The sequence below is a fragment of the Ostrinia nubilalis genome, chromosome 10, assembly GCF_963855985.1.
Source record: "Ostrinia nubilalis chromosome 10, ilOstNubi1.1, whole genome shotgun sequence".
Lineage (NCBI taxonomy): Eukaryota > Metazoa > Arthropoda > Insecta > Lepidoptera > Crambidae > Ostrinia > Ostrinia nubilalis.
Window position 1 is genome coordinate 4206080 of NC_087097.1, and position 26658 is coordinate 4232737.

At 41.4% G+C, this 26658-nt stretch overlaps 1 protein-coding gene across 1 annotated transcript; it reads left to right on the top strand.

Annotated features, from left to right (window-relative positions):
- Positions 1 to 25285, top strand: LOC135075709 (NFX1-type zinc finger-containing protein 1-like). Its single transcript, XM_063970163.1, has 14 exons — positions 1 to 860; positions 1273 to 1507; positions 1584 to 1629; positions 1859 to 2093; positions 9837 to 9995; positions 10248 to 11150; positions 11611 to 11766; positions 13517 to 13664; positions 14613 to 14696; positions 17054 to 17328; positions 17780 to 17926; positions 19214 to 19388; positions 21786 to 21928; positions 24460 to 25285. The coding sequence occupies exons 1-14, from the start codon at positions 174 to 176 to the stop codon at positions 24529 to 24531; spliced, it is 3465 nt and encodes a 1154-aa protein (XP_063826233.1). The 5' UTR covers positions 1 to 173; the 3' UTR covers positions 24532 to 25285.
- The last annotated feature ends 1373 nt before the right edge of the window (positions 25286 to 26658 follow it).

Consider the following 26658-nt stretch of genomic DNA (forward strand, 5'->3'; position numbering starts at 1 on the left):
CCCCCAGTCAAAATTTAGGTCAACAAACTGTGTATGGTGTGAAACACAAAGTAAAATATTTATAAACAGTTGGCTCTTTTCTTTCCAATGGTTTACTGTTTTTATTGCTTCATTTGTCCAAAAATAATACAAAAGAGCCTTTAAAATAACGACAACTGTGCGAAGTGAACACCATGAGTGAACCAAAGCAAAGTACGCTACGCATAGATTGGTTTGATGGTACTTTGATTGAGGGAACTAGGTCAAGCAATGCTGCAACGGATTCGCTTGCAGACGAAGATGCACCAGAGACGAAACCTCAGCCTGAAAACCCCACACACACTGAGAAAAAGCCTATAGGCTTCAAACGACTGCTAGACATTTCGTTACTACAGCCGCCTTTGTTGACACTGGAAGTAGCACACAGACCAGGATTCTGGAATCTTTTTGATGGCGACCTAAAAGGAGACTTTATTGTGCTGATAGTGAAAGTGTTAGCTCAGATTTACAACACTCTAGAGCCTGGCGAGAAATCCAAAATAGCTACACAGCTGAAGACTAAATTTGAAACGTCTTCGTTTCTTAATTTATTAAAAGAGTACCTGATTAATCTACCTCAAGTTAGAATAAGTGAGAAAAAGATGAACTTCCAGCTGTGGGATGACGTGAATACATTTTACAATAATGTTGTGTCTTTATGTGAGGGTATTGTGAAATATGGTGAGAATACCCCAGAATTTTTAAATCAATTGTGTGAGTTACTGGACGTCACTGAGAGCAGTGCTCTTGGAGTGAAAGAAGAGCATACGGAGACATTCAGTGAAGATTTTTTTGTTAGAATCCATCAGTTGCTATCCAAAATATTGGACTTAACTAGTGAGGTATGTTTTTTATTTTATTGTAATGAAAACAAACAGCATTCTTTATCACACATACATAAGAGTTATCAATAGACTTCACATTTGCCAAAAGAGTTTTCACTAATAGTTCTTACATAGGTATTGTTTTATTAATTTGAGTAAACAGTACAAAAAAATTAAAATACATACAATGTTATTGGTTTTTGTAGTGTTGTAAAGATTATGCTTATGTATTAGCCATGAAGTATTAAGTAGGTAGTTAGTGTTTTCAGAAGAACCAAGAATAAGTAGTATACACAAATAAACAAATTTTTGATTTTGTTTTATCAGTATGAAATTTCTAAATCGCTTTAATTTTAATAACATTTTTATTTAATTACCTACCTACAATTTTTTTATGTTTATGTACCCACGGCTTTTTATTTTATTACAGGAGAAAACAGAAGAGGATCAACCAACAAAGCAAACAATGGAAAATGAAGATAAAGATCCTACAAGCTACAAAAACCTCTCCGTGTTCCCGAGTACAGAGGATTTGTGTGAGAATTCCAAAATTGAAATCAAGCCGAACATTATCAACGGAGCATACCCTAGCGTTAAACATTACCTGGATTTACAGTTCAAATTACTACGCGAAGACTGCTTTGGGCCTTTAAGAGATGGAATATGTTAGTAAAGTGTTTTTTCTTATATTTTTACTGTTTTATTTTATTTTTGACATAATTAAAATGTGCATTTCTGCAGGTAAATACTTGGAAAATCCCACTAAAAGAAGATTTGAAAATATCAGGTAACTTTTTATGGTACTTTATACTTAATGATTGTATAATGTTTTTAGATCTTTATTAGATCTTTATTTTTGTTCAAATATGTAGTTAGTAATGGGAAAGAACTCAGGCATTTTCCACCTAAACAAGATATATTTTATCTTAATCTAAGAACAGATAAAACACAATACATTAATAATAATATTTTGTAAATTGTATTTGTTATCATAATTATATTTTTCTACATTGTAGAGTATACCCTAAAGTGCGAGTCCTCCGTACATATGTCAGTAACAACAAAGTGGGCCACCTAGTTGACTTAGCGTGGAAAGAACGTTTGGATAACGGAAACGTTGACAAGAAGAAATATTCATACAATAAGCAATTGATGTTTGGCTCGTTACTCATCTTTACATGTGATAACTTTGAGACAATTATGTGCGCTACTGTACTGGACTCCAGCTTAGAGTTGCTTAAGGATGGATATGTAAGTACACCACAAAAATGTAAATTTTTGTAGACTTATAATTATGAACTTCCATGAGATTTTGCTTAAATAACTTAGATTTTTACACTATGTAAGGAGATTGAAGTATGTTTTAGAATAGATTTCTTTTACTATTTTTTACTGAGGTAGTTTTTACGACCCCTCGCGACCCCCCCTATAGAGGCTTGGCGACCCCCGGGGGGTCGCGACCCACAGGTTGAAAAACACTGCTTTAGAAGACTGCCAATAAAGACTTAATGTACTGTTATAATGTATCTGAAAAAGGTAATTTTTAATGTTTGTAAGGCGAAACGAAGTCGAATAATCGCGCTACAACCGCGCGAGCTCTAGGACATCGTGGTATTCCGCGGCACTTCGTACTCGCTCGGCTCTCCACGCCGCCCGCGCGCGCCCCGCGGTCGGCCAGTCGCAGGCTATCACGCGCCGACTACGCGTCGTTTTCGCGAATAATTAATATCTTCCGTGTCCCACACCTCTTCTTCTGTGCTGATGATTGTTATAAGTTAGAACTTTAGATTAATAAACGAATACAACCATCACAGTGGCTGCCCAACTCGTGGCTTCGAATTCACCTTGAGATTTTCGAGAAGTTTCGTCGCGAGTGCCGCGATAGACTTACCTTTAACCTATGTTTCAATACGTGAAAACAACATAAGTTACGTGACGAACTGTTACCATGCCGATGGAACTACGGAACGCGAAAGTACTACCGACTGAAGATGTTATGAGCGACGACGCGAGTGAGCCTGAATACTACGACCAGGCGGAGCCGCGCGCCATGAGCGCCCCCGCCCCCGTCCCCGCCGGAGCGCCTGGTGGCGCCGGCGGCGCTTCTACGAGTGCGACCACGGAGACCGTGTTAGCCGGTTTCATGGAGTCCTTCGTCAGAATGCAAGCGGAAACCAACAGAACCCTAGTGGAAACCCTGAGGGCTTTCAGCGACTGCTCCAGGAACCCACCGACATCGACGCCAACGCCCGACATCCGTCCGCCTAGCGCCTACTCGTCCGCGGTCACCGGCAACTTCGCCAAGTGCACTGCACGTTTTGACGGGAGGTCGCGCGACGCGGAGGTACTGGAAGCGTTCATCGACGCGGTGCAGGTGTACAAGGAGTGCGCGGGCGTCAGCGACGAGCACGCGCTGCGCGGCCTGCCCATACTGCTGGAGGGCGACGCGGCCGTGTGGTGGCGCGGCGCGCGCGCCAGCGTGCACACCTGGCCGGACGCCGTGGCGCGCCTTCGCGCCATGTACGGGATGCAGCAGCCGCCATACAAAATACTACGTGAGATCGTCAACACGCAACAGAAAGACTCTGAACGTGCAGAAGTGTTTGTGTGTAAAGTGCGGTCTATGTTTGCTAAATTACCATACGCAGTGCCGATGTGTATGCAATTAGATCTAATTTACGGCCTTTTACATCGACGTGTGAGAAAGCGATTACCTAGAGATGTTGTTAACGATATTGATATTGTGATAGAAAAGGTAAGGGCCATAGAAGATTCTATTGTCGAATTAAATCTCAGTACGTACGCCGCGAATAGGGTTGCCAGGCGTCCGGATAAAGCCGGACATAGTTAGGCTTTTTGATTGCGTGTCCGACCAAAATAACCGATGTCCGGCCTGTCCGGCTTTTGTTAGGCTTTTTATTTGGCTGCCGCGCCAGGCGAAAGTCGAGCCACAGAATAAGGCACGCACGCATCAGGACGTTAGGCAACCGATGATGATAGTACTCACTCGTGAGCTCACTAATTGCATGCATGTCCGGCTTTTAGGGTAAAATGTCCGGCCAAATGAAGCACATAGTCCGGCTTTTGTGTTTTTGGACCTGGCAACCCTAGCCGCGAACCCGATTTCTACGACGAAATCGGCAAGTCAAAACTTGTCACGATCATCGCACGCCGCGCCGCGCGACCGGGGTCATGAACTTGAGTCGAGCGAGCGCGATCGCAGCGTTACCATGGTTACCACGAGTTCGTGCGGTACCGTCGCACCGCAACTCACTTTAAACTCGAACGAGAATTTGAAACGTGATAAGCGCGTTCGATGTTCGTTTTGTAAATTTTACGGTCACGTTTTAGCAGATTGTCGTAATTTTCAGAGTAAAAATAATAAACAACAACCGACTAGCACGGTTTCTGAGGGTAAAAGTACCAGTATTGGGGCTAGTAATTTGCGTTGTTACGGATGCGGCCAACCCGGTGTTGTTAAGTCGAAATGCGAGAATTGTAGCGGAAAACAGCCACCCGCGGCGCGATCCGATTTTAATATAGTGAACGGTGAGAACGTCTCACGCGAAACTCACGCGACGACGCCGTCACACGCTATGGTATCGGTCACTATCGCGAATAGGGTAGGTGTCGCCATACTCGACACGGGGGCTACGTGCTGCGTTGCTGGTTCCTTGTTGTACTCTATTTTGAGGTCGGTTGGTGTTCAGTTTCACGAGGCGGAGCGAACCATAGGACTCGCGGTCGGTTCCCGCCAGGTGAAAACGGTTCTCACGGCGACGGTACCCGTGATTTTAGAGGGACGGCAGGTTGACACCGAGTTCGTAGTGTTCCCAGGTGAAAATACTCGAACGTTGTTGGGTCGTGATTTTATTGCTAAGGCTGGGGTCACACTGGACCTGGCACAGGAGTCATGGTTCTTTGCTGATAGTCCTGAACAGATTTTTCCTCTCGTGCAATCTTTTAGTTTGAATAGCACAGAGCTGATGCAGGCCGATATCTCCGACGTCTCCTTGCGCGATGATGAGGGCACGAAGTTACCGCCAGAGCACAGGAACGCGCTCAACGCATTTCTGCATAGCAGAGCGACTCAGTTTGCTGCGGATTAGGGTTTGTACCCGGGTAATCCCGGAACCGAAAGAACCGGGAAAACCCGGGTTTTTTCGACAGCTTAAGAACCGGGTTTTAAAAATTCAAAACCCGGTTCTTTCGGTACTTTCGGGTTTTGCATAGTTATCTAAAAATCTGTTATAGGTATTAGGCATGAGTCGTAACAAGAACATTGCGAACGTATAGAGAACCTAAAGATATCAGATTAGCTACTAATAAAGATTACCTACTTATTGGTTTTGTATTTTGTTTTTTTTTATGAGATATGTAAATATTTTAAGCATTTTTCTTAAAAAAAATTTAAATCACTGGCATATTTTTGTTTGCGCTTACGCTGCGACAGGTTATACAGAAGATTGACGAGTATAACTTGCCACTATGCTTGGCGTTCGACTATGACTATGAGAAGGTCTTCGATTCGTTCGGGTCTTGGGCAGTGCTTACAGTCTCTTCAGCGGTGCCGTATTGACTAGCGGTATATCGAGGTGCTGAAGTGCTTGTACAAAAACGCCACCATGTCGGTCCGAGTACAGGAGCAGAGCACGAGGACGATTCCTCTGCAGTGAGGCGTTAGGCAGGGAGATGTTATATCTCCTAAACTGTTCACCACTGCATTGGAAGACGCTTTCAAACTCCTTGAATGAAAAGGAATCGGCATAAACATTAATGGCGAGTACATCACTCACCTTCGGTTTGCCCACGATACTGATTGTGGTCATGGCAGAATCGTTGTAAGATCTTGGCACAATGCTCAAAGACCTTAATCAAGTTTCCTAACAGGTAGGCCTGAGGATGAATATGGACAAAACAAAGCTTATGTCCAATGTCCATGTTGCGCCCTACCCAGTTTCGGTTGGGAGCTCAATCCTCGAGATTGTTGACGATCCAGCTAGGTAGGTCCAATTTCGAAAAGGGAGTCAATCGTCGAATCCAACTCGGCTAGGCAGCGTTCGGGAAACTACGCAACATCTTTTCATCCAAAATACCTCAGTGCCTGAGGACGAAAGTCTACAACCAATGTGTGTTACCAGTGATGACTTATGGCTCGGAAACGTGGCCTCTCACTATAGGCCTTATACAGAAGCTCAAAGTTGCACAGCGTGCTATGGAGAGGGCTATGCTCGGTGTTTCTTTACGAGATCGAATCAGAAATGAGGAGATCCGTAAATGAACTAAAGTAGCGACTTTAGTTCATTTACGGATCTCCTCATTTCTATGTCAGCGGATTCAGCGGACATAGCCCGACGCGGACGCAGAACTGACGGCCGATGGGGCAGGAAGGTCCTGGAATGGAGGCCGCGTACCGGAAAACGCAGCGTGGAACGTCCACCCACAAGGTGGACCGACGACATCATAAAGGTAGCAGGGAAGCGCTGGACGCAGGCCGCTACCAATCGATCAACATGGAAAGCATTGGGGGAGGTTTATGTTCAGCAGTGGACGTCCTATCCTATGGTTTAAAATTAAATGATGATGATGATGATATTTTTGTGTGAGAGTTGGCAACACTCCTTCTCCTTTATTTGCTTTGCATCTGACAGTCAATATATAAATAGTCAAATATATCGATAAGTTGGATGAAAAAGACTGATTGTGGTAGGTACCTCAATTGAAAACTAATTATTTCACTTTTTTTTATTTTTGGGAGTAGAATTTAGTAAAAATAGAAAGATATTGTAAATCATGTTTGTTGATTATTCCTAGTCTATTCAAAGAAATGTTATTTCAATAAAAAAAACATAATCAAAATATTGTTTTTTTGGAACCGAAAGAACCGAAAAAACCGGGGCTCCCGGTTCTTATGACCACCAGACCCGAAAAACCCGGTTCCTCAAACCAGAACCGATTCTGCATTCCCTACTGCGGATGGGCCTCCCACGGACTTCGCCTGCCATAAAATCAAGGTAAGAGATAATCAGGAACCCCTTGCCTCGCCACCCTACAGGTTGTCGCCGTCCAAGAAAGAAGCTTTGGAGAAGGAGCTGCAAAAGCTGCTCAGCGCCGACGTCATCGAGGAATGCGAGTCACCGTGGGCCTCCAACGTCGTCCTGGTGAAGAAGAAGGATGGGAGCTACAGGCTTTGCGTTGACTATCGCAAGCTAAACGCGGTCACGGAGCCTGACCGATACCCACTTCCCAGGATCGAAGACGTGCTCCACGCGGCGAAGACCTCCAAGTACATGACTACCTTAGATTTAAGATCCGGATATTTCCAGGTGAGCGTTGACCCTGATCATAGGGACCTTACCTCGTTCACGACACCGCTGGGCACCTTCAGATTCAAGCGCATGCCCATGGGTCTCCGAAATTCTGGAGCAACTTTTCAGAGATTGATCGACCGGTTCAAGTCAAACTTACCGGGTATAACCCTACTCGCGTATCTAGACGATTTGTTGATTCTGTCTGAAGGGTCCTTTGATAGACACCTCGCAGACCTGGAAGCCGTGTTTGACCGCCTTGCTATGTTCAACCTGCGGGTGAACCGCGAAAAGAGCCACTTCGCCCGAGATGCCGTGAAGTTTCTCGGCCATGTCATCGTACCAGGTGGCATTCGCATGGACCCAGACAAGACGTCTGCTATAACCAGCATGCCGCCCCCTCAGAACGTAAAACACCTGAAGTGTTTCCTGCAAACCTCGAGCTGGTTCAGGCGCTTCATACCGTGTTATGCCGAGGTGAGTAGACCGCTGACTTCTCTGCTGAAGAAAGGGAGCACCTGGGAGTGGGGCCCCGAGCAGCAGAGCGCTTTCGAGACTATCAAGTCCCTCTTGGTTTCGGCTCCTATTCTCCGTCAGGCTAACGGCACGAAACCATTTGTCCTTAGGACCGACAGCAGCGGCTACGCGCTTGGGGCGGCTCTGCTCCAGGGGGAGGGGACCGATGAGCGACCCGTCGAGTACGCCAGTCGCCTCCTCACGGCCGCTGAGAAGAATTATAATACGACAGAGAGAGAGGCACTCGCCGTGGTATGGGCGGTGTCGAAGTTTAGAGGGTATATTGACGGCGCCGACGTGACAGTTAAGTCCGACCATCAGCCGCTCAGGTGGCTCATGAGTTTGAAATCGCCAAGCGGCCGCCTGGCCAGGTGGGCGCTCAGTCTCCAGGAATATAACCTGAAGATTGAGTACACACCCGGTAAGGCAAACGTGATTGCAGATACACTGTCACGTCCTTCATGCGCGATGGAAGGAAGTGAAGGGACCGAGTGCGATTTGTGCCTCGCCGTGGTTGACCTACCCACACGCAGCCCTAGGGACGTCAGAGACGGCCAGTTGAAGGACCCGGAGATTTGTAAGATCGTCGAGGCGCTGGAATCCGACGATCCCTTTAGGGGGAGGCCCTGGGCAGATAAAGGGTACGTATTGGTTGACGGCGTGTTGTACCGTTATGGTCCCGACAACGAAGATGACGATGACGCCAGTTTGGTGGTACCGGAACAGGAGCGTAAGGACGTGCTAGCCGAGTATCATGACGCTCCTACAGCCGGCCATTTCGGTGTAGAACGAACTTTGCAGCGTCTCGCAGGTAAATATTACTGGCCCGGGATGAGGACTTACGTGGCTCAGTACATCAAAAATTGTGCCGCGTGTCAACGATATAAGGTAGACACGCGAAAACCCGCCGGCCTACTACAAGTTCCAGCTATGTCACGCCGCTTCGAGGTGCTCGCGGTAGACCTGTTTGGGCCACTACCGGAGACGCCTTCCAGCAATAAATGGATCCTCATAGTGGAGGACACATGTACTAGATGGGTTGAGTTATTCGCCCTTTCATCCGCCACTAGCGAAGAGTGCGCCAAAACACTGGTGAACGAGGTGTATCTACGTTATGGGACGCCCAGAAGGCTCATCAGTGATAACGGCGTACAGTTTGTGAGCGAAGTGATGCAGCAGACGTGCCACGTCATGGGCATCAAGCAGGCCCTGACGTCATTCTACCATCCGGAGTCCAACCCTGTCGAGCGGAAGAACCGCGATCTTAAATCGCAGCTTGCGATTCTGGTTGGCAAGGAACACGATTCCTGGGATAGTCACCTTCCCGCTATTCGTTTTGCCATGAACTCCGCGTTCACTGCAAGCACGGGGCAGTCCCCCGCTTATCTTAACTTCGGGCGCGAGATGCGCGCGCCCGCCGATGTATTGTCTGACATGCGGGCTATCGTCGAGAACGACAACGTGGTCTTGTCAATTACTCCGTTCCTCAAGAAGCTTTCAGCCGTGCTGCTCGATGCACGGGATGTGCACGAGGAAGTCCAGAAGAAGTACGCCGATGAGGGTCGTCGCCCCGCGCCGGACTACAAGGTAGGGGATCTCGTACTGCTTAAGACCCAGGGTCTTAATGATACGAGCAAAGGGCAGACCCGGAAGTTCATCCCTCGTCGCGACGGACCGTACCGTATTCAGGAGGTGATCGGTAGTACGACATACGCTTTGGAGCGCATAAGTGACGGCGTCTCGCTAGGCAGGTATCACGTTTCGTTGTTGACACCGTTCGTTGGCCCCATCCAAGCTCCCGTTCAGGAGAAACGTAAGAGAGGAAGACCTCGTAAGGCTAACCCGGCTTCGGGGACGCAACGCCTGGGTTAGAGGGGGAGGATGTAAGGCGAAACGAAGTCGAATAATCGCGCTACAACCGCGCGAGCTCTAGGACATCGTGGTATTCCGCGGCACTTCGTACTCGCTCGGCTCTCCACGCCGCCCGCGCGCGCCCCGCGGTCGGCCAGTCGCAGGCTATCACGCGCCGACTACGCGTCGTTTTCGCGAATAATTAATATCTTCCGTGTCCCACACCTCTTCTTCTGTGCTGATGATTGTTATAAGTTAGAACTTTAGATTAATAAACGAATACAACCATCACATGTTTAAATATATAAATTCATTACAGGTAGCCGCCTCATTTCAAGAGCCACTTTCGAAGAGGGCACTACTTAAACAGTACCTGATGGTGGAGAGTGAAGTATTTTTTGAGCCTTACCATAGAGTGCTGAAGGTGCTACAGAGTTTCGACGATCTGCCCATGAAACGATATATTGTAGATGTTCAGGTAAATAAAACCACACACAGTTTGCGTCTACCCGCCTATTATTGCATGAAAATTAACGTCCGCCTCGCGTGTGCCAAGTTGGCCAACCTGCGCATAAGGTTCATAATATTTTTCCATACGGTCTGTATTCCATCCGCGTGAGTTTTAGCGGAGGCCCTAAAAGTGTGATTTTCACACTTTTACATTGAGCATTAGGTGAAAATTATAAGCATTAAATGTGTATCTAATTAAAAATAACTTTTTTATTTACAGACTGAAACCAAACCACCAGCTTACTTATCATCTGACACCACATACAGCATTATAGATCCTAAATCAGAAGCACTATCATTCCCAGTCTTAGATACAGACCAATGGCCGCCAAGCAAAGCCTTTGCCCTAGACGACTCGCAAATGGAAGCCTACAAATTTGCCCTAACCAGAGAATTCGCAGTGATTCAAGGGCCCCCAGGTACAGGCAAAACATTCATAGGGGTCAAAATTGCTTCAACGCTTCTCAGAAATATGTCCCTTGTAGGCACGCCGATGCTCATCATATGCTACACCAATCACGCCCTAGATCAATTCCTCGAAGGTATTTTACTGGGTATCACAAACAGCATTGTCAGACTTGGCAGCCAAAGTAAGAATAAGAATCTCGAACCATACAGTCTATACAACTTGAGGGGGAAATTAAAATCGAAATATTCGCACCTTTACGGTAGCAAAAGATCTGAATTGGAAAAAATATTTAACAAGATGACAAATTTGCAAAGTAAGATTGAGTTGTGTGAAAAAAGCATATTGAGTTACAACACTATTAGACGATACCTGTACATTGATGATAAAAGATATAAATTAGAGCTTTTGGATCCGTATGAAGATCCAGTATTGAGTTGGTTATTTGACGATCTCACAGAGGAGGATATGGTAGATGATGGGGAGGATGATGAGCAAGATAAAAAGGTGGAATGTAAAAAGAAGGATGAGGAAGACGATATTGAAGTAGAGGGGTGTTTTTCGGAACAGGAGGCTATAGATGAAATGGATGTATTAGCGGACAATAAAAAATTTGTGCAAGATCTAACAGCCACTATGATAAACAAAAGTGACAGTGCTGAAAGAAAGATACAATCGAACATAAACAGAATGAGGAAAAGGCTGAGTTGTTTCAAAGTAAGTCACTGAAAACTACTCAAACTCTGCGTTAATTTTTGTTTTGTATTTGTTCCAAATGACGTCCACTGCTGGATAAAGACCTCTCCCAAGGATTTCCACTACCACCGCTGCCCTCATCCAGGTGTTTTGTGCCAGCAGTGGACGTCATTTGGCTGAAGCGAACGAACAAATTGTTCCAAGTCATATTCAACCTATAGTTCAAATAAATACTTATGATATAATCTACTTTGGATTGCCAATATATTTTATAGATCGCTCAACGAAAGTTGAGACGTGTTTGAATACAGAACATAAAGAACACATTAAACATTCAAGTTTAAATATCGAATACACTAGCCACCACACTCTTGTTAAATGCAAGCGAGACAGAAAGCACTTGTCCAAATACAAATGTTTGTTTGTGTTGATGGCCTCAACTCTCGTTGCGCGACCTATAAATTAACTCAACTACTTCCAGAAATACATGAAGACACTGGCAGAAACTGACAAGCTTGAAAACCCCGAAAAAGTTGCAGACCTGAAAGACTTAACACAGGATCAAAGATGGTGCTTTTATTACAAAATAGCGAGGTGTATCAAAAATCGCCTATTGAAAAGAATTAATAACTTACTGGTAAGTAGATTTATTATTTATTATTGGACTGAATTCGGTACCTAAGGCGTGGCCCTAGTAATGTGCCGAGTCGGCTATTTTTGGTATTCTAATTTTTTGGTATTCGTTAAAAAAAGAATCGAGTTAGGACTCGAGTCGGAAGACTCGGACAAGTATTCGAGTACTGGTACGAGTATTCGAATACTTCAGTGGACTCGAGTACTTTTTGAATTGAACTTTGTAGTTTGCTTTTGACGACAATTTCTAATATTTCATCACAAATCATGTATAAACGATAGGGAAGTATATGTAAAAGTTGCATACTTCGGATTTTTTCTTCGGACCCATCCTATCACAAAGTCAGTGGTTAAAAAAATACTAAAACTTAACACTTATTCCACAACTAGCGGCCGCCCGCGACTTCGTACGCGTGGATCCCGTTTTACCCCCTTCATCTATCTTACGCGGTTAAGATTTTTTTCATACAAATGTTTTTTCCCGCTAACTCCCGTTCCCGTGGGAATTTTGCAATATCCTGTTGTAACTAAGCTTTAAGTTTACTAAGGTACCTGCATGCCAAATTTCAAGCGTCTAACTTAAGTGGTTTAGATTTTTCATACAAAAGGATTTTCCCGCTAATTCCCGTTCCCGTGGGAATTCCTAAGTATACTATAACCTGCCCAAGAGTATGAAGAATAATTGTACCAAGTTTCGTTAAAATCCGTCGAGTAGTTTTTGTTTCTATAAGGAACATACAGACAGACAGACAAAAATTTTACTGATTGCATTTTTGGCATCAGTATCGATCACTAATCACCCCCTGATAGTTATTTTGAAAATATATTTCATGTACAGAATTGACCTCTCTACAGATTTATTATAAGTATAGATAGATTTAACTGATAACCGACACACACAATGCTCTTTAAAGTGGAATGGGCAATTGGGCATACAATATTCGACTGTAAGCACGGCGTACAGTCGAAGGTTGCTATTAAAGTACACGACTTAGTATTCGAATACCGTGAGTACTCGAAATCTGTATTCGAGTTTTGTGGATCTGAATACAGAATTTTACAGACTCGAGTACGTGAGTACCTGCTAGGTATTCGAGTCTCGAGTACTCGAGTCAGTCTGACTCGGCACATCTCTATGAGTGGCACAGGAGCGTGTTTTTGTGACGGTCAAACGTCAGCGTGACTTCAGATCTTCGGATTTATATGCTCTGTTACGTCATAATATTTCAATGTCACCCTCCAGTGCCGAATTGACAATCTATTCTCTCTTCCCATCTTGTGTATTTGTCGTAATGTCTCGTTCTCCCGCCAAAATATGTCAAAGTTAGACCGGTTTGTTTGTCAATATTCGGACATCCATTTTAGTATACATAGTTGTTGCAATTCACGAGGGCGAATCTGTTACTTGTCGGTTCTTATTTTATTATTTAAGTCTATGAAAAAGGGGTAGGCCTGTTGCCATACACAGGGCACATTGTGAGGCAGAAATTTTATTATTATTCTTGTTATTTAATTTCAATCTACATTATACAATAATTCAAATTATAACAAAAACAAAATTCGATATAACATCTATATTTATGGTTTGACAGATATTTTTTAAAACTATATTGTCTACAAAAATATGTAATCTAACTATTAAAAAGTTATGCACCCCTGCTATTCCAAATGACCATGACATTGGGTTTGTTTACATTTGGTGTCGCTTCTCGTTGGCCGTACTTTTAGAGTGTAATGTCCACGATTTTCTACAGGAACAACACGAGAAATGCAGCTCGGAATTGAATGAAGTGGCAACCCTGATTGACGCCGAGGTCCTTAGAACTGTGCGCGTGGTGGGAGTCACCACCACCACTGCAGCCAGGCGGCACGACCTCTTGAGATCCTTGAAGTCGCCTATAGGTAACTATAATCTAGATTCTAAATAGGCTATAGTCTGTACCGGGAGCACGTAGAATTTTGCCCAATGACCCCAAGCTACCCATCCTTATTGCTCGCGCGTAATTATATTGCTGTCGCGACTGTGGGACGGGCGCCCGCAGTGAGTGTGCGAGCGCGACAGCAACATAATTACGCGCGAGCGATAAGGATGGGTAGCTAGGGGTCATTGGACAAAATTCTATTTGCTCCCGGACCAGACTATAGATGACAAAATTTCAATTATTTGTCCGTCAGACAGATAATTAGAAAATATTGGACTCATATTTTTATTTTATTTCATTATTAAATAATAACAGTGCTACATCGAGTTGAAATGGCGCGATACGTCACGCTTGAGTAGAATTTTTACTCAATATAATACTGTAATTATTCGACTATGGAAAAAAATAAAAAATATGAGTCTAATATTTTCTAATTATCTGTCTGACGGACTAAATAGAATTTCGATTTCATTACCCAGTCATCATCCCTATTATCTGGAGCTTTAGTTTATCATAATTAAAGGACTAAACACACTGCACACTTATATGGATTGTAAGTCGTAACCGTGTCTAAGTAGATACGTAGTAAGTAGAGGCGGTCAGTATTCTTTGTATGAAACTCCGTACTGAAACGTACACTTATCTGCACCGTAAAGTAAACGCCTCGCCTCGCTACCAGCTCGCGGCGAAAAATTAATTAAAAACGCTTAAGGAATTACTCCATAAGATGAAAGAATTACTCGGTTTGAGTAAAAACTTCTCAAGATATTGGGAGTTTGCTATTAAGTGCGTGGGTAATAAACAATAATGTTTTAAGAAATACTAATAATAAGGTAATAAGTTACCTAATTTAATCCTTTTGAAATCGATCAGCTCGCCCAACTTTTATGGGTCATATAAAAATTAAAAATGAAATGTTTGTTTACAGTAATCGTGGAAGAAGCCGCCGAAGTGTTAGAGGCACATATAGTAGCCTCGTTGACCGATCACTGCGAGCACCTCATACTCATCGGTAAGTAACACAACAGTAAAAGAACAAAAATCTACGATAGCCGAACGGTGAAGGGGTCGGACTGGCCGACTCGTGAATGACCACCTTTAGACTAGCTGGACTATTGTGGTAAGCTCACTCGTGATACAAGCATAAATTTAGCTTAGTACGAGGAGCCTAGCTAACGGGATTATTAGTAATTAGTACTTATGTACTAATAATCTTAAAAAAAAGAACTAGAACAAGTTAATGATAGTTAGTATTTGTCTTGAAATAGACACAGTTGGACACTCTTAGTCATTTCACGTTATTTATAAAAATAATGATAATGATTATTTATAATAATAATAGCTCATAAGAGCTGTCTGAACTTGGTTTTACATAGATTTTGTACGGCAAAGGGGACTATGACGTCATCAGGTCGCAAACTTATTTGACATTCAAACAATTTCACTAAAATAACTCCACATAACACAAGTTCCATCCAACTTGTGGTTTCGGCCAATTCTTCAGACGAAGTTGAAAGTTGCTAATAATCGCTGAAATAAAATCGAAGTAACTGGTTGCAGAGTAAATATTCTTGAATAAAAATATAGCATGTATTATTTATTGACTTTGTCCATCTTCTTCTAGCTAGACGCCCGTATTTAGAAACGATGCTTGCTTAGTGAAGCAGCAAATCGAACGCACAGCGTTGAATAGAGCTCTGTGATTGGTCCGTGTGTCACCCTGTGCATCCACCCGCACTGTGATACGGGCGTAATAAACAGTTCAAAATCCAAAACAAGAAATCCGTTGTTTTTCTTTGACTTTGTTTTTATACTGCAGAGAACTTTGTAATGTTATGTTTTTTACCGTTTATTGTCAAAGATATAAATGACTTCATCCACCGTCATAGAAGGTATCAAGATCCTTTGTTGGTTCAAAGTACGAAGACCGTGATGTCAAAAAACTGTGACCGGTATTGACGTACAACCATCCTTCTAGCGCAGCCGGGTAAAAACAAGATGTTTTTGTATAGTAAAGCACACCAACTATAACAAAAAAAATGTCTTTGTCAGGTGACTCATACATATGGACATAAAAGTAAAAATGTATTACAGAAATGCTAATGCGAGCCGGAAGACGTAGCGTGGGCAGGCCTCCCACTAGGTGGACCGACGATCTGGTGAAGGTCGCGGGAAGTGCCTGGATGCGAGCGGCGCAGGACCGGTCTTTGTGGAAATCCTTGGGGAGGCCTTTGTCCAGCAGTAGATGTCTTTCGGCTGAAACGAACGAACGATTACAGAAATGAATAAGGCAGGGTGGAACTCGGTCTCTGACCCGTTCGCCCCGTAAGTTTCACCCCTCATATCATAAAGGTAAAGGGGCGAAAGGCCCTCCTGACGACTAGACTGTAGGTACATACTATTTATTAATTTAAAAAAGTCCTAAGTGTCCAAAGTAACTACGATCTGTGAGTTCGTCAAGACGTCCGTCTAATAAATATTTTGTCTTTTTGACAGACTTAATATAAGACTTTAGTACTTTGTGCCCGACTGCGTCAGAAGGAGTGTTATTTTATATTGTTTGTATCCTCAAACCGTCTAGACAGAGCATGTATAATGTATAGTGGGCCAAAACCTCCATTTGCCTCTGGTGAATAAGAGAGGGTCGTGTTCTTACAGTTGAGACTAAAATTAAATAATGAATTCTATTCCATGTTCATAACTTCCTGCCCCACACAAATAAACTGTGAAATGAATTGTCGTCTGCGGTATTTCCGGACCTATACGAATACAACCTAAAATCTTTCAAGAAGAGCGTACTTATTTATTTATTTATTTAAGGACAACCAACAAAACATACACCATACATTCACAGTTTCCTTATAAATAAATTAAGCTAAGGTGTTGCCTTAATTAAAGGTTGCCACGACATGCACCGAATGTTGGATAACAATAACGTTGCCAAAGTGACAGAATGCAAAACAATAAATTATTAGCTAACCGTCGGAGTATACAATTCAGAAATTTGTTTTTTGAATTTACGTAGCGAAGATGACATATCAACGCTGGCCCCGGATGAACGTGACAGGTTGCTAAATTGTGACTGAATCCTGTTGATACTTATACCTTAATTGACGGCAACGCACCTGTAACTCCCTCAGGGCTGCGGGTGTCTATGGGCGGTAATCACTTCACTTTCAGGTGATCCGTCTGCTCCTCCTATTTGCCTCCTATCCCAGAACTATTTAGGTTCCAAATTTATGTAATTTGGCAATTTACAGTTTCTTTTTAGGCATCGCAAGAGAACATTGTACCATTGGATCGTTTTGTACCTCTGTGCATATATGGGCTAAAAAAACACATGTTCATACTTGTTATTTCATACAACAGGTGACCACAAGCAACTGAGACCAAGCGCATCGCACTTCGAACTGGCAAAAGACTTCAACTTGGATATATCTCTCTTCGAGCGCATGATACGCAATAGGGTGCACGCACGGGCTCTGTCCGTGCAGCGCAGAATGAGACCTGAATTCGTAGGGCTACTGGTTCCGACTATATACGAAAGCCTGGAAAGTCACCCTAGTGTGGTCCAGTATCCAGATGTTAGAGGCATGGGAAAGAACTTGTTTTTCCTAACGCATGACGTCTTGGAGGATTCTGATGTACGTAAATTTTGATGAATTACTTTTGTCTTCTTTTTTTAATTATACTTCGTTCTTGAGAAGCGTTTTGTGCTGCACACATAATGCATTTATGCCTTTTTTATTCAATTTTGCATAATAAAGATTTGTTCTTTACGGCGCGCGCCACGGGTGAGTTTTGTCACCGTGACACCGTATATCTTTCCATATTATAAGAATTGGTACTACGTTGTCTCTCTTTTTCTCTTTAAGTGTGAAAGCAAAATATATCTGTCACGGTAATAAAAAGTCACCAGTGGATTTGGTCTTCTAATGCCCGTTTTCACCATCAATCTTTAATATTTAAGTGAACCCTATGGTAACACATAACAGGCAATTTGTTTTCATAGAGGTCACTTAAAAATTGGGGATTGATGGTGAAAACGGGCATAAGACCAACACTTATCTTCTATAATGTATCACCCTTTTTCAGGGCACGGAAGATAGCTGGAGTCACAAGAACACACTAGAAGCTAACTGGAGCCTGGCCCTCGCGGACTATTTGCGTCGAATGAAGTACAAATCTGCTGAAATCACCATACTCTCCACATATAATGGCCAAGTGACTTTGCTCAAAGAGGTAAAACTAGCTAATGCTGGTTATCTCTCTCACTCATAATGTAATCCCAGATGTAGTGAGAGAGTCAGATAGAGTCGAATACGAAAAACTTGGAGACTGAAAACTTTATCCAAAATGTTGCTATTTTTCCCTATATCCATCTCTTTTACTCATTCTGTCATAAGTGAGAGAAGAATAGAGCAATAACAGGAATCATCTTTTTAATATTCAAAGCCTCGAAAAATATCTTGCTATGAGCTGGATAAATACTTCGAACCTTCTATGAAAACAATATGTCGTTAATAATTACTCTACACGACTAACTATTTAATAGATTATAAAATAACTCATAAAACGTACACGTGTTTCTTATGTCTAAGTCAATCGTGAAATATTTTTAGCAAGTTCAAATATGTTTTCTTTTGACTCTTGATTTACACACAAACGGGGCGTGGCCTATCTATCCAACGATTACGTACGGGCACATCCACTTAACACAGTGACGTCTCATACATATACATACTGATATTATAAAGCTGAAGAGTTTGTTTGTTTGGTTGAACGCTATTATTTGAAAGAAAGAAAGATACATTTATGACAATGGACATCACAAAAATACAGGCAGTTACATAGACATGACAGTGGCACATAATAATGGAAGAAAAAAAATAAAAATAAAAACAAGAGTAAATTGAGCAATGCCACCCATTCACCAACAAGATGCCCACTGCAACGGGACCCCACTCAGCATATGCCGTGGCCCACGGTGACCAAGGCCACGGCGCTGGTTTTCAGTGTGCCCCATGCCAAGTGCAATCTTCATCATCATCATCATCATCATTTCAGCCATAGGACGTCCACTGCTGAACATAGGCCTCCCCCAATGCTTTCCATGTTGATCGATTGGTAGCGGCCTGCGTCCAGCGCTTCCCTGCTACCTATACTATGTCGTCGGTCCACCTTGTAGGTGGACGTCCCACGCTGCGTTTTCCGGTACGCGGCCTCCATTCCAGAACCTTTCTGCCCCATCGGCCGTCAGTTCTGCGTACTATGTGCCCTGCCCATTGCCACTTCAGCTTGCTAATCCGTCGGGCTATGTCAGCGACTTTGGTTCGTTTACGGATCTCCTCATTTCTGATTCGATCTCGCAAGGAAACACCAAGCATAGCCCTCTCCATAGCACGCTGTGCAACTTTGAGCTTCTGTATAAGGCCCATAGTGAGAGGCCACGTTTCCGAGCCATAAGTTATCGCTAGTGCAATCTTAATTTTTCATAAAATTTAACCAATCATATCATATTATTTTCAGCTCAGCAAAAAATACAGCAAACTGCGCGATGTCAAAATAACCGCAGTGGACAACTACCAAGGTGAAGAGAACAGGATAGTCATATTGTCGCTCGTGAGAAGTAACAAAGAGGGCAATATTGGCTTTCTGGCAGCACCCAACAGAATTTGCGTCGCGTTGTCACGAGCTAAAGAAGGTAGATAATTTTTGGCGTGTCCTGTCATGCAAAAACGCATGGATATTGGATATGGATACCTTTTCAAAACAATGAGGGCTATCGTTTTAGCGCTCACCAGTTAGCGCCACTGTAGAGTAAGGTCCTGTCACTTGCTAGTAGCGAAGACAGTGGCGCCAACTTGTCAGCGCTAAAGTGGTAGGAGGACTATCGCATTTGCACTCATCAAGATGGCGCCACTGTAGAGTAAGGTCCTGTCAATCGCCAGGGGTGCCAACTGTTAAGTATAAAAACGATAGCCCTCATTATGTATAGGCTAGCGCTTAACTCAAGTGTCTGAGCCCTGAGGTATAGGATGGGAAATCAGTTTGATCGTTTTCTGGAATTAGATTGAAAGAATGTTCCGTGACCTTTTGATTCTTGTATAAAATTAATTACCATTTTACTTCTCACGTGTCGTGTATACACACATGATAAAAATGTGGCTTAAGCTTATCTCGTTTAACCACTATGTATTTTATGGATTTATTGGTATTTAATGTTATCTTTACTAGCTGTAAAAACCTAAAATCTTTTGCTGCGAAACAAAGTATTTAATTTCGCTGCAAAAGATTTTAGAGGCTGATAATGACGACGAAAAATATCAAATTACTCAATATAAAAATGTGGCTTAAGCTTATCTCGTTTAACCACTATGTATTTTATGGATTTATTGGTATTAAATCTTATCTTTACTAGCTGTAAAAACCTAAAATCTTTTACTGCGAAACAAAGTATTTAATTTCGCTGCAAAATATCAAATTACTCAATGTATACCACAGAAGAAATACTTGAGGTTTATGAATAAACTAGCGGCCACCCGCGACTTCGTACGCGTGGATCCTGTTTTACCCACAGGGGTGAAGTTTCATAAAATTCTTTCTTAGCGGATGCCTACGTCATTACATCTACCTGCATACCTCACTTTGTCACTTTCTGTGTAAATGATTCGCTGTGATCTAGAGACAAAAACGGCGTTTATTTCAATTGCAACCCGATCCGTCCAGTGGTTTGGGCTGCGCGTTGATAGATCACTATCGGCCGAATACTGAAACGCTACTCAAATCTTTCACTCAGCTGACGGGCTCCTAAATTTAAGTATCCTTCAATTTTATATGGTATTCTCAAACGCCACTCAACGGATTTGAAGCCGTGATCAGCTAAGCAGCTCTCAAATGTTTACATAATGGCAACATTTACCAAAAAAAGTATGTTTTCATTTACACAAATGATAACTTTACGTTTTTTATCCATTACACGCAGCATCGTTTGGTTATGTATTGTCTTTTATGGAAATATACTCAATCAACTTAACATAGAACAGTTTATTTTTAGTTTCTATTATATATAAATCTCGTTTTGTCATATAAAAAAATTAATGCTTGCATTTTTATTTAATTAAAAAAATAATTTTAAAGATGATACTTTTTATTGTTGAAATCTATTAAGTGGCGATCGTGGACCGAAACGTAACTACAATTGACATTTATCATTGTTGACAGAGCATCAAATTGACAAATCAACAACTCTTGGAAATGCTGCTATGCGATGTCCCCTTATTCCGCAGAAATAGGCATGTTTATGTATTGCGATTTCATAACAGCTATTTTGGTTGTTACTTCGTGCACTATACGATGCACAGTTGGCTGTTAGATGTGGAAGATATCACCTAGTACACGTTCATAACTTCCCGTTGCGTAGAACAGTAGGGTTATAATAAGTATTTGGTCCACTGGTTGTATGGCGTTTGGTGAGGGGTTTCAAAGAGCTTCCAAATTATGAATCCAGAAACAACACCGTTTCTTTAGAGACGCGGAACCTCGCTCGGAATTGCATGTCATTATAATAATATTTCTCAATAGCGTTCAGCCTTATGGCGTTCCTGCGATTAGATCTAGGTATTTCCCCGAGGCTCGAAAGAAATGATAACGATGACACACATTATTTACCACTATTTAGGTCGATTTAGGTATAAGAATAGGATTTAAGATACCGGGCAAGCACTCTCAAATTTAACAGCTGCTTAAGACGATTTGACAGTTGTTTGAGTAATGCTTAGCGTTGAATGGCGTTTCAGTATGCGAAAATTCATTTGAGTGGCGTTTAAGTGCAACCTAATTTGAGAGGTGCTTAAAAATTGAGAACTGCTCAGATATTGTTTTGAGTATGCGAAATGTAAGTTTAGGAGCTGCTTAACTATTTGAGAAGCCGTCAAATATTTAAATGGCGTTTCAGTATTCGGCCGTAAGTCAGTCAGTCAGTCACCTTTGAGTTACATATACATATATTTAGATAACATATTGTTAAGCTTTGCTAGGAAGTCCTTTAATTTATTTTTGTTTTGTTAATTTTTCTTCTGAACTTTGTTATCTTTGGCAGGTTTTTATATCTTCGGCAACATGGACGTCCTAAAGTCGGCCAGTAACATCTGGAGGTCCATAGACAGCAAGCTAACAGCTCAAAATGCTATTGGAAAACAACTGCTACTGAAATGTGTGAAACATAATGGGATTATTAGGAAGGTAAGCAAAATGTTGTATATTCTTAGGCTGGGTTGCACCATCTTACTTTAACTTTAATAAACGTCAAAAAACACCGGTTGTCGTTAAAGTTAGGTGGTGCAACTTAGCCTTTGGAGTTCTTTTGGTAAGTTAGGTCGCGCAGCGAAAGTTGAAGCGAACACGATACTCTGACACTGACCTAATATTTTCATGTACATACTTTAAACATTCAAATATGAAATACACTAGCTATCTCGCTCTTGCCAAATGTGTGCAAGCGAGACAGAAAGCGCTTGTTAGACTACGCACGTCAGCGCGGCCAAACAAAACAAATCTTTGCTCATATATATCGCCTAAACTCTCGCTGCGCGAACTATTTTATTAGCTAATGCCCATTTTCAAATTTCGTTGTCATAGAGGTCACTTAAAAATTAGGGATTGATGTTGAAAACGAGCATATTAATTTACTCGGAGTCGAAAAGAAATTCCCGCTTTCCCTGAGAAATGACACAATCGTGGAAGTTTTTACACTGAAAAATATGAGGATACATTAAAACCAGCCAGTGAAGTTCAAAAACGGTTGTCGTTATTTATTGGCTTATAAGTCTGGTTGCCGAGCACGTAGAATTTCGCCTACCCATCCTTATCGCTCGCGTGTATGATTATAATTGCTGTCGCGACTGTACGACGGGCGGCCGCAGTGAGTGTGCGAGCGCGACAGCAACATAATTACGCGCGAGCAATAAGGATGGGTAGCTTGGGGTCATTGGACGAAATTCTACGTGCTCGGTTACCGGGCTATAGTAGTACCAGGCCTGTTCATCTCCGCGAGTTTACATCAAAAACAAAACACGCACGATGGCCCACCTACAGGATACTATTCGACAAGGCCTCACATACGAACGAACATTGACTCACACACGCGTATTCTTGTGTATGATGGAAGAAAATAAAGAAAATGGTGTACTAAATACTGTGCAGTATTTAACTGCCTAAATAATAATAAAAACACAGAATGTACTTTTTTAAGTTGCCTCAAGACACTGAGAGGTAAATAAGTAGTTAATATTATTCATGATAATTCATGTATTTCCTCCGCCATTTTCCGCAGTTTGGCACCTCACGTCACATCATTTTACCGAAGTCAGCCCTATAGCTTCGGCGCAGTGCCGATCACTGACGTTTGTCAACAAAATGGTGCTTGACTCTTGAGACAGGCTAATATAATACCTTCGCGAAGTAAAACTTCTGTACGTAGTACTTATTATTAGTTATTATTATTCTGTGGTACTACGTACAGAAGTTTTACTTCGCGAAGGTATTTAAAAAAATGTATGCTCAATGTCATTAACAATATGGTGTAATTTAGCTTGTCTCAAGAGTCAAGCAAGTTTGTCAGAAGTTTTGTTGACAAACGTCAGTGATCGGTACTGCGCCGAAGCTATAGGGCTGACTTCGGTAAAATGATGTGACGTGAGGTGCCAATCTACAGAAAATGGCGGAGGAAATACATGATTTAGCATGAATTATCATGAATAATATTAACTACTGATTTACCTCTCAGTGTCTTGAGGCAACTTAAAAAAGTACATTCTGTGTTTTTATTATTATTTAGGCAGTTAAATACTGCACAGTATTTAGTACACCATTTTCTTTATTTTTTTCCATCATACACAAGAATACGCGTGCGTGAGTCAATGTTCGCTCGTATGTGAGGCCTTGTCGAATAGTACTCTTGTAGGGGGCAATCGTGCGTGTTTTGTTTTCGATGTAAACTCGCGGAGATGAACAGGCCTGGTAGTACTTATTATTATTCTGTGGTAGTACCTAAATTCCCCATACTATAGCGCTTAACTCAGTCAATGCCAGAGGTATGGGAGCGGCACGGGAGTGTTTCGTGACGTAACAAATAATTTATTTAATAATATAAAAAGGTTTACAATAATTAAAATATTGACCAAACTTCCTTTTAGGTAAAAAATATACCTGTGCCAGGAAGTGAGGCTCTTCTATGTCTAGGTATTTTGTTACTTATCTAAACAATAGGCTAATTTCCTAAAAAAAGATTTTTAGTCCGTCAATTTTAATATAAAAAAATATTGGACACGTATATTTTGAATTGTCAATCAAACAAATAATTACAAAGTTATAGTGCGTTGAAGTTCCGCGCGACGTCACAAAGTGCAGCACTTTTACGCACTCACTGACGTCACGGGCCTTTTCTTTAGAACTTTGGTACGCTTTATCTCTTTACATTTTCAATTTTCATTAGTTTTAAAAAGTGAAAAATAGGTGTCGAGTATTTTTTGATAAGCTAACTGACGGACTAATTAAAACTCTTGCTTTTTTCCCAGGAACCATCCCTATTGTTTTGGAATAAAATAAAAAAAACTAAGTAACATTACATAAAATATACTTTTTTCAATTCAAAAACACCATCCCGTTCCGCTCCCATACCTCTGGTACAGAAGTACAGAACTGACCGAGTTATTGCGCTAGACGTATACATAAATCAGTATTTTCTTCTGTCACAAATGTGCTTTCTGTTTCAGGTCGCATTTCCAGAAGATTTATCTTCTTCTTCTTTAAAAAATATTTGTTTAAGCACGTGTGAAATAAAATAATCTGTAATCAATTTAAATTCTTTATTTGCTGCATGTCGTGAAATTTTTAACATTCTATAATTGTATTGGATTTAGAATTTTAGATCAATAAATAGTAGTGATTTCAAGCAGTTTGTTTGTTCATTTATAACCTAGTTTAAAACATTGTGATGGTCACATTACTTCTCTAATTAGTATTACCCTTATAAATAGTCTTAAGTCATTAACATAAATTACACTTTTGTGACGATACATTTTATTTAAAGGCGCCTTCAAGTATGCACTGCAGTGGCACCACTGTGGCATATCCTGCTGTCTTAATATCAGTTTAAATGTGTATTATGTAGTATACTAAAGTCCTTCAGACTCGTGTCAATTGAGTCACAATCGCGCCACTGCAACGCGACGTCACTATCGGCGACTAATTTGAAAGCTTATATTGTATTTAACATCTCATTTTTCAGCGACACTTCTCCTATGAACAATACACAAATAAAAACGGGTAAAAATACCATGAAAAGCTTACACGCGCTACTGATTCGACCAAAAATATCAACACCGATTGCTTATACATTATGGAAAAATTTAATACCTTTTGCATGTATTTCCTGAGTAGGTATTCCTAATATTGTTCGTGCCTCGTGAAACATTTTACAACTTAGAATTATATCTGAAAGACATAAAATGCTAATTCACGTATCCGACTCGAGCAGTCACGTTTGGACTCTGATCTCAAGTTCAGTCTCAAGTGGGAGTCACGCCACATGAGATCACCCTCAAAACAAAACATGACTTGCAATACTTTCCTTCGCTACACAAACATTAAATAAATTGCGACAAATCACTGGCTTACAATAGACGCACGTCAATAAATAAAAATGAATATTCAATATAAAGGCTAATTCTAACTATCACTAAAGATATTTTATCGCTTTCGATCGATAAATTGATCTCAAAAATACAAAATTGTTGTGTAACTCGCACGGAAAAATAATTAAGTGTAAATTGAACTAAATCCTACCTCTTTACCTACTCTTTTGTATGCAAATGGGTACCTTTCTTACCAACGTAATGTGCGGGTACGTCATTAAAGATAATTTTCAATATTTTGTGAATATTTATAAGGTACAGGCCACATACATAGCGAAGCAAATGGCTTTTATTCTAAAATCATAAAAATCAGAATATTCATAATACAGGCCTAAAGGACTTGTCCCATCGCCGACAAGCGAGTAAAGTTAGAAACTAGACACGAGAAGCGAAAGAGGAAGAGAGAAAAAAGTTCCGTTACTTTTGTTAATGGACTTTAAAGAAGAGTTCTCGCCGGTTAAATAGCTAGCGATCATTACTATAGGTGCGTAATTTATTTCTTATTGGCACGTTTAGTGAGTTAGAAATGGTTGATACAGGCTTTTTCGTCGGCGATGAGACAACTCGTGGTAAAACCTGAAAGATTTACGCGGTTATTAGCCTGCAGTGTACGCGCGACCTTATACATGTATTGCCAGGGTGACGTACATACATAATTAATATGCATCGCAGTAGCGGACACAATTGACAGTAGACACTACCATTGTATGCTATTTTCCAATATTTTTTGTGTCTAGGTATGTACAGTCAGCGTCAAATAGTTCGTACCCAAAGTAGCCAAAAAAGTTGCAACACGTTTGTGTTACAAATTGGAATAAGGTTGTGTTGTCAACTTTTTGGGCAGTTAGGTGTTACGAACTATTTGTTGCTGACTGTAATATTTTTTTTGCTAACAAAAACTAAAAAGTCAGCGTTAGTGAGCACACATGTTCAAGTACATGAATCAAAACACTGTATTTTTTTACATTTTCATTAAAATCTATACGCGCTTAATAACTACATACGTAGTATCTACTGTTTACAACCATTTATATTTTTTTCAAACAATTCAAATACATTCAAGCAAGTGTATATTTTCAAACATTTCAAAAACATTAAGTAGGTATATTCTACCTACGCCAATACAAAATTTTCTCCGTCAATTAAATATAAAACAAGTCAAAACTTAAATTAGATAAGACTTTCGTAGTATTTCACTGAGCACAATTGTTTAAGTTCAATATAATAAATTGTACTGTGCTAAAAACTTATTTTCTGAAGAATTCGTACAATCGTGAG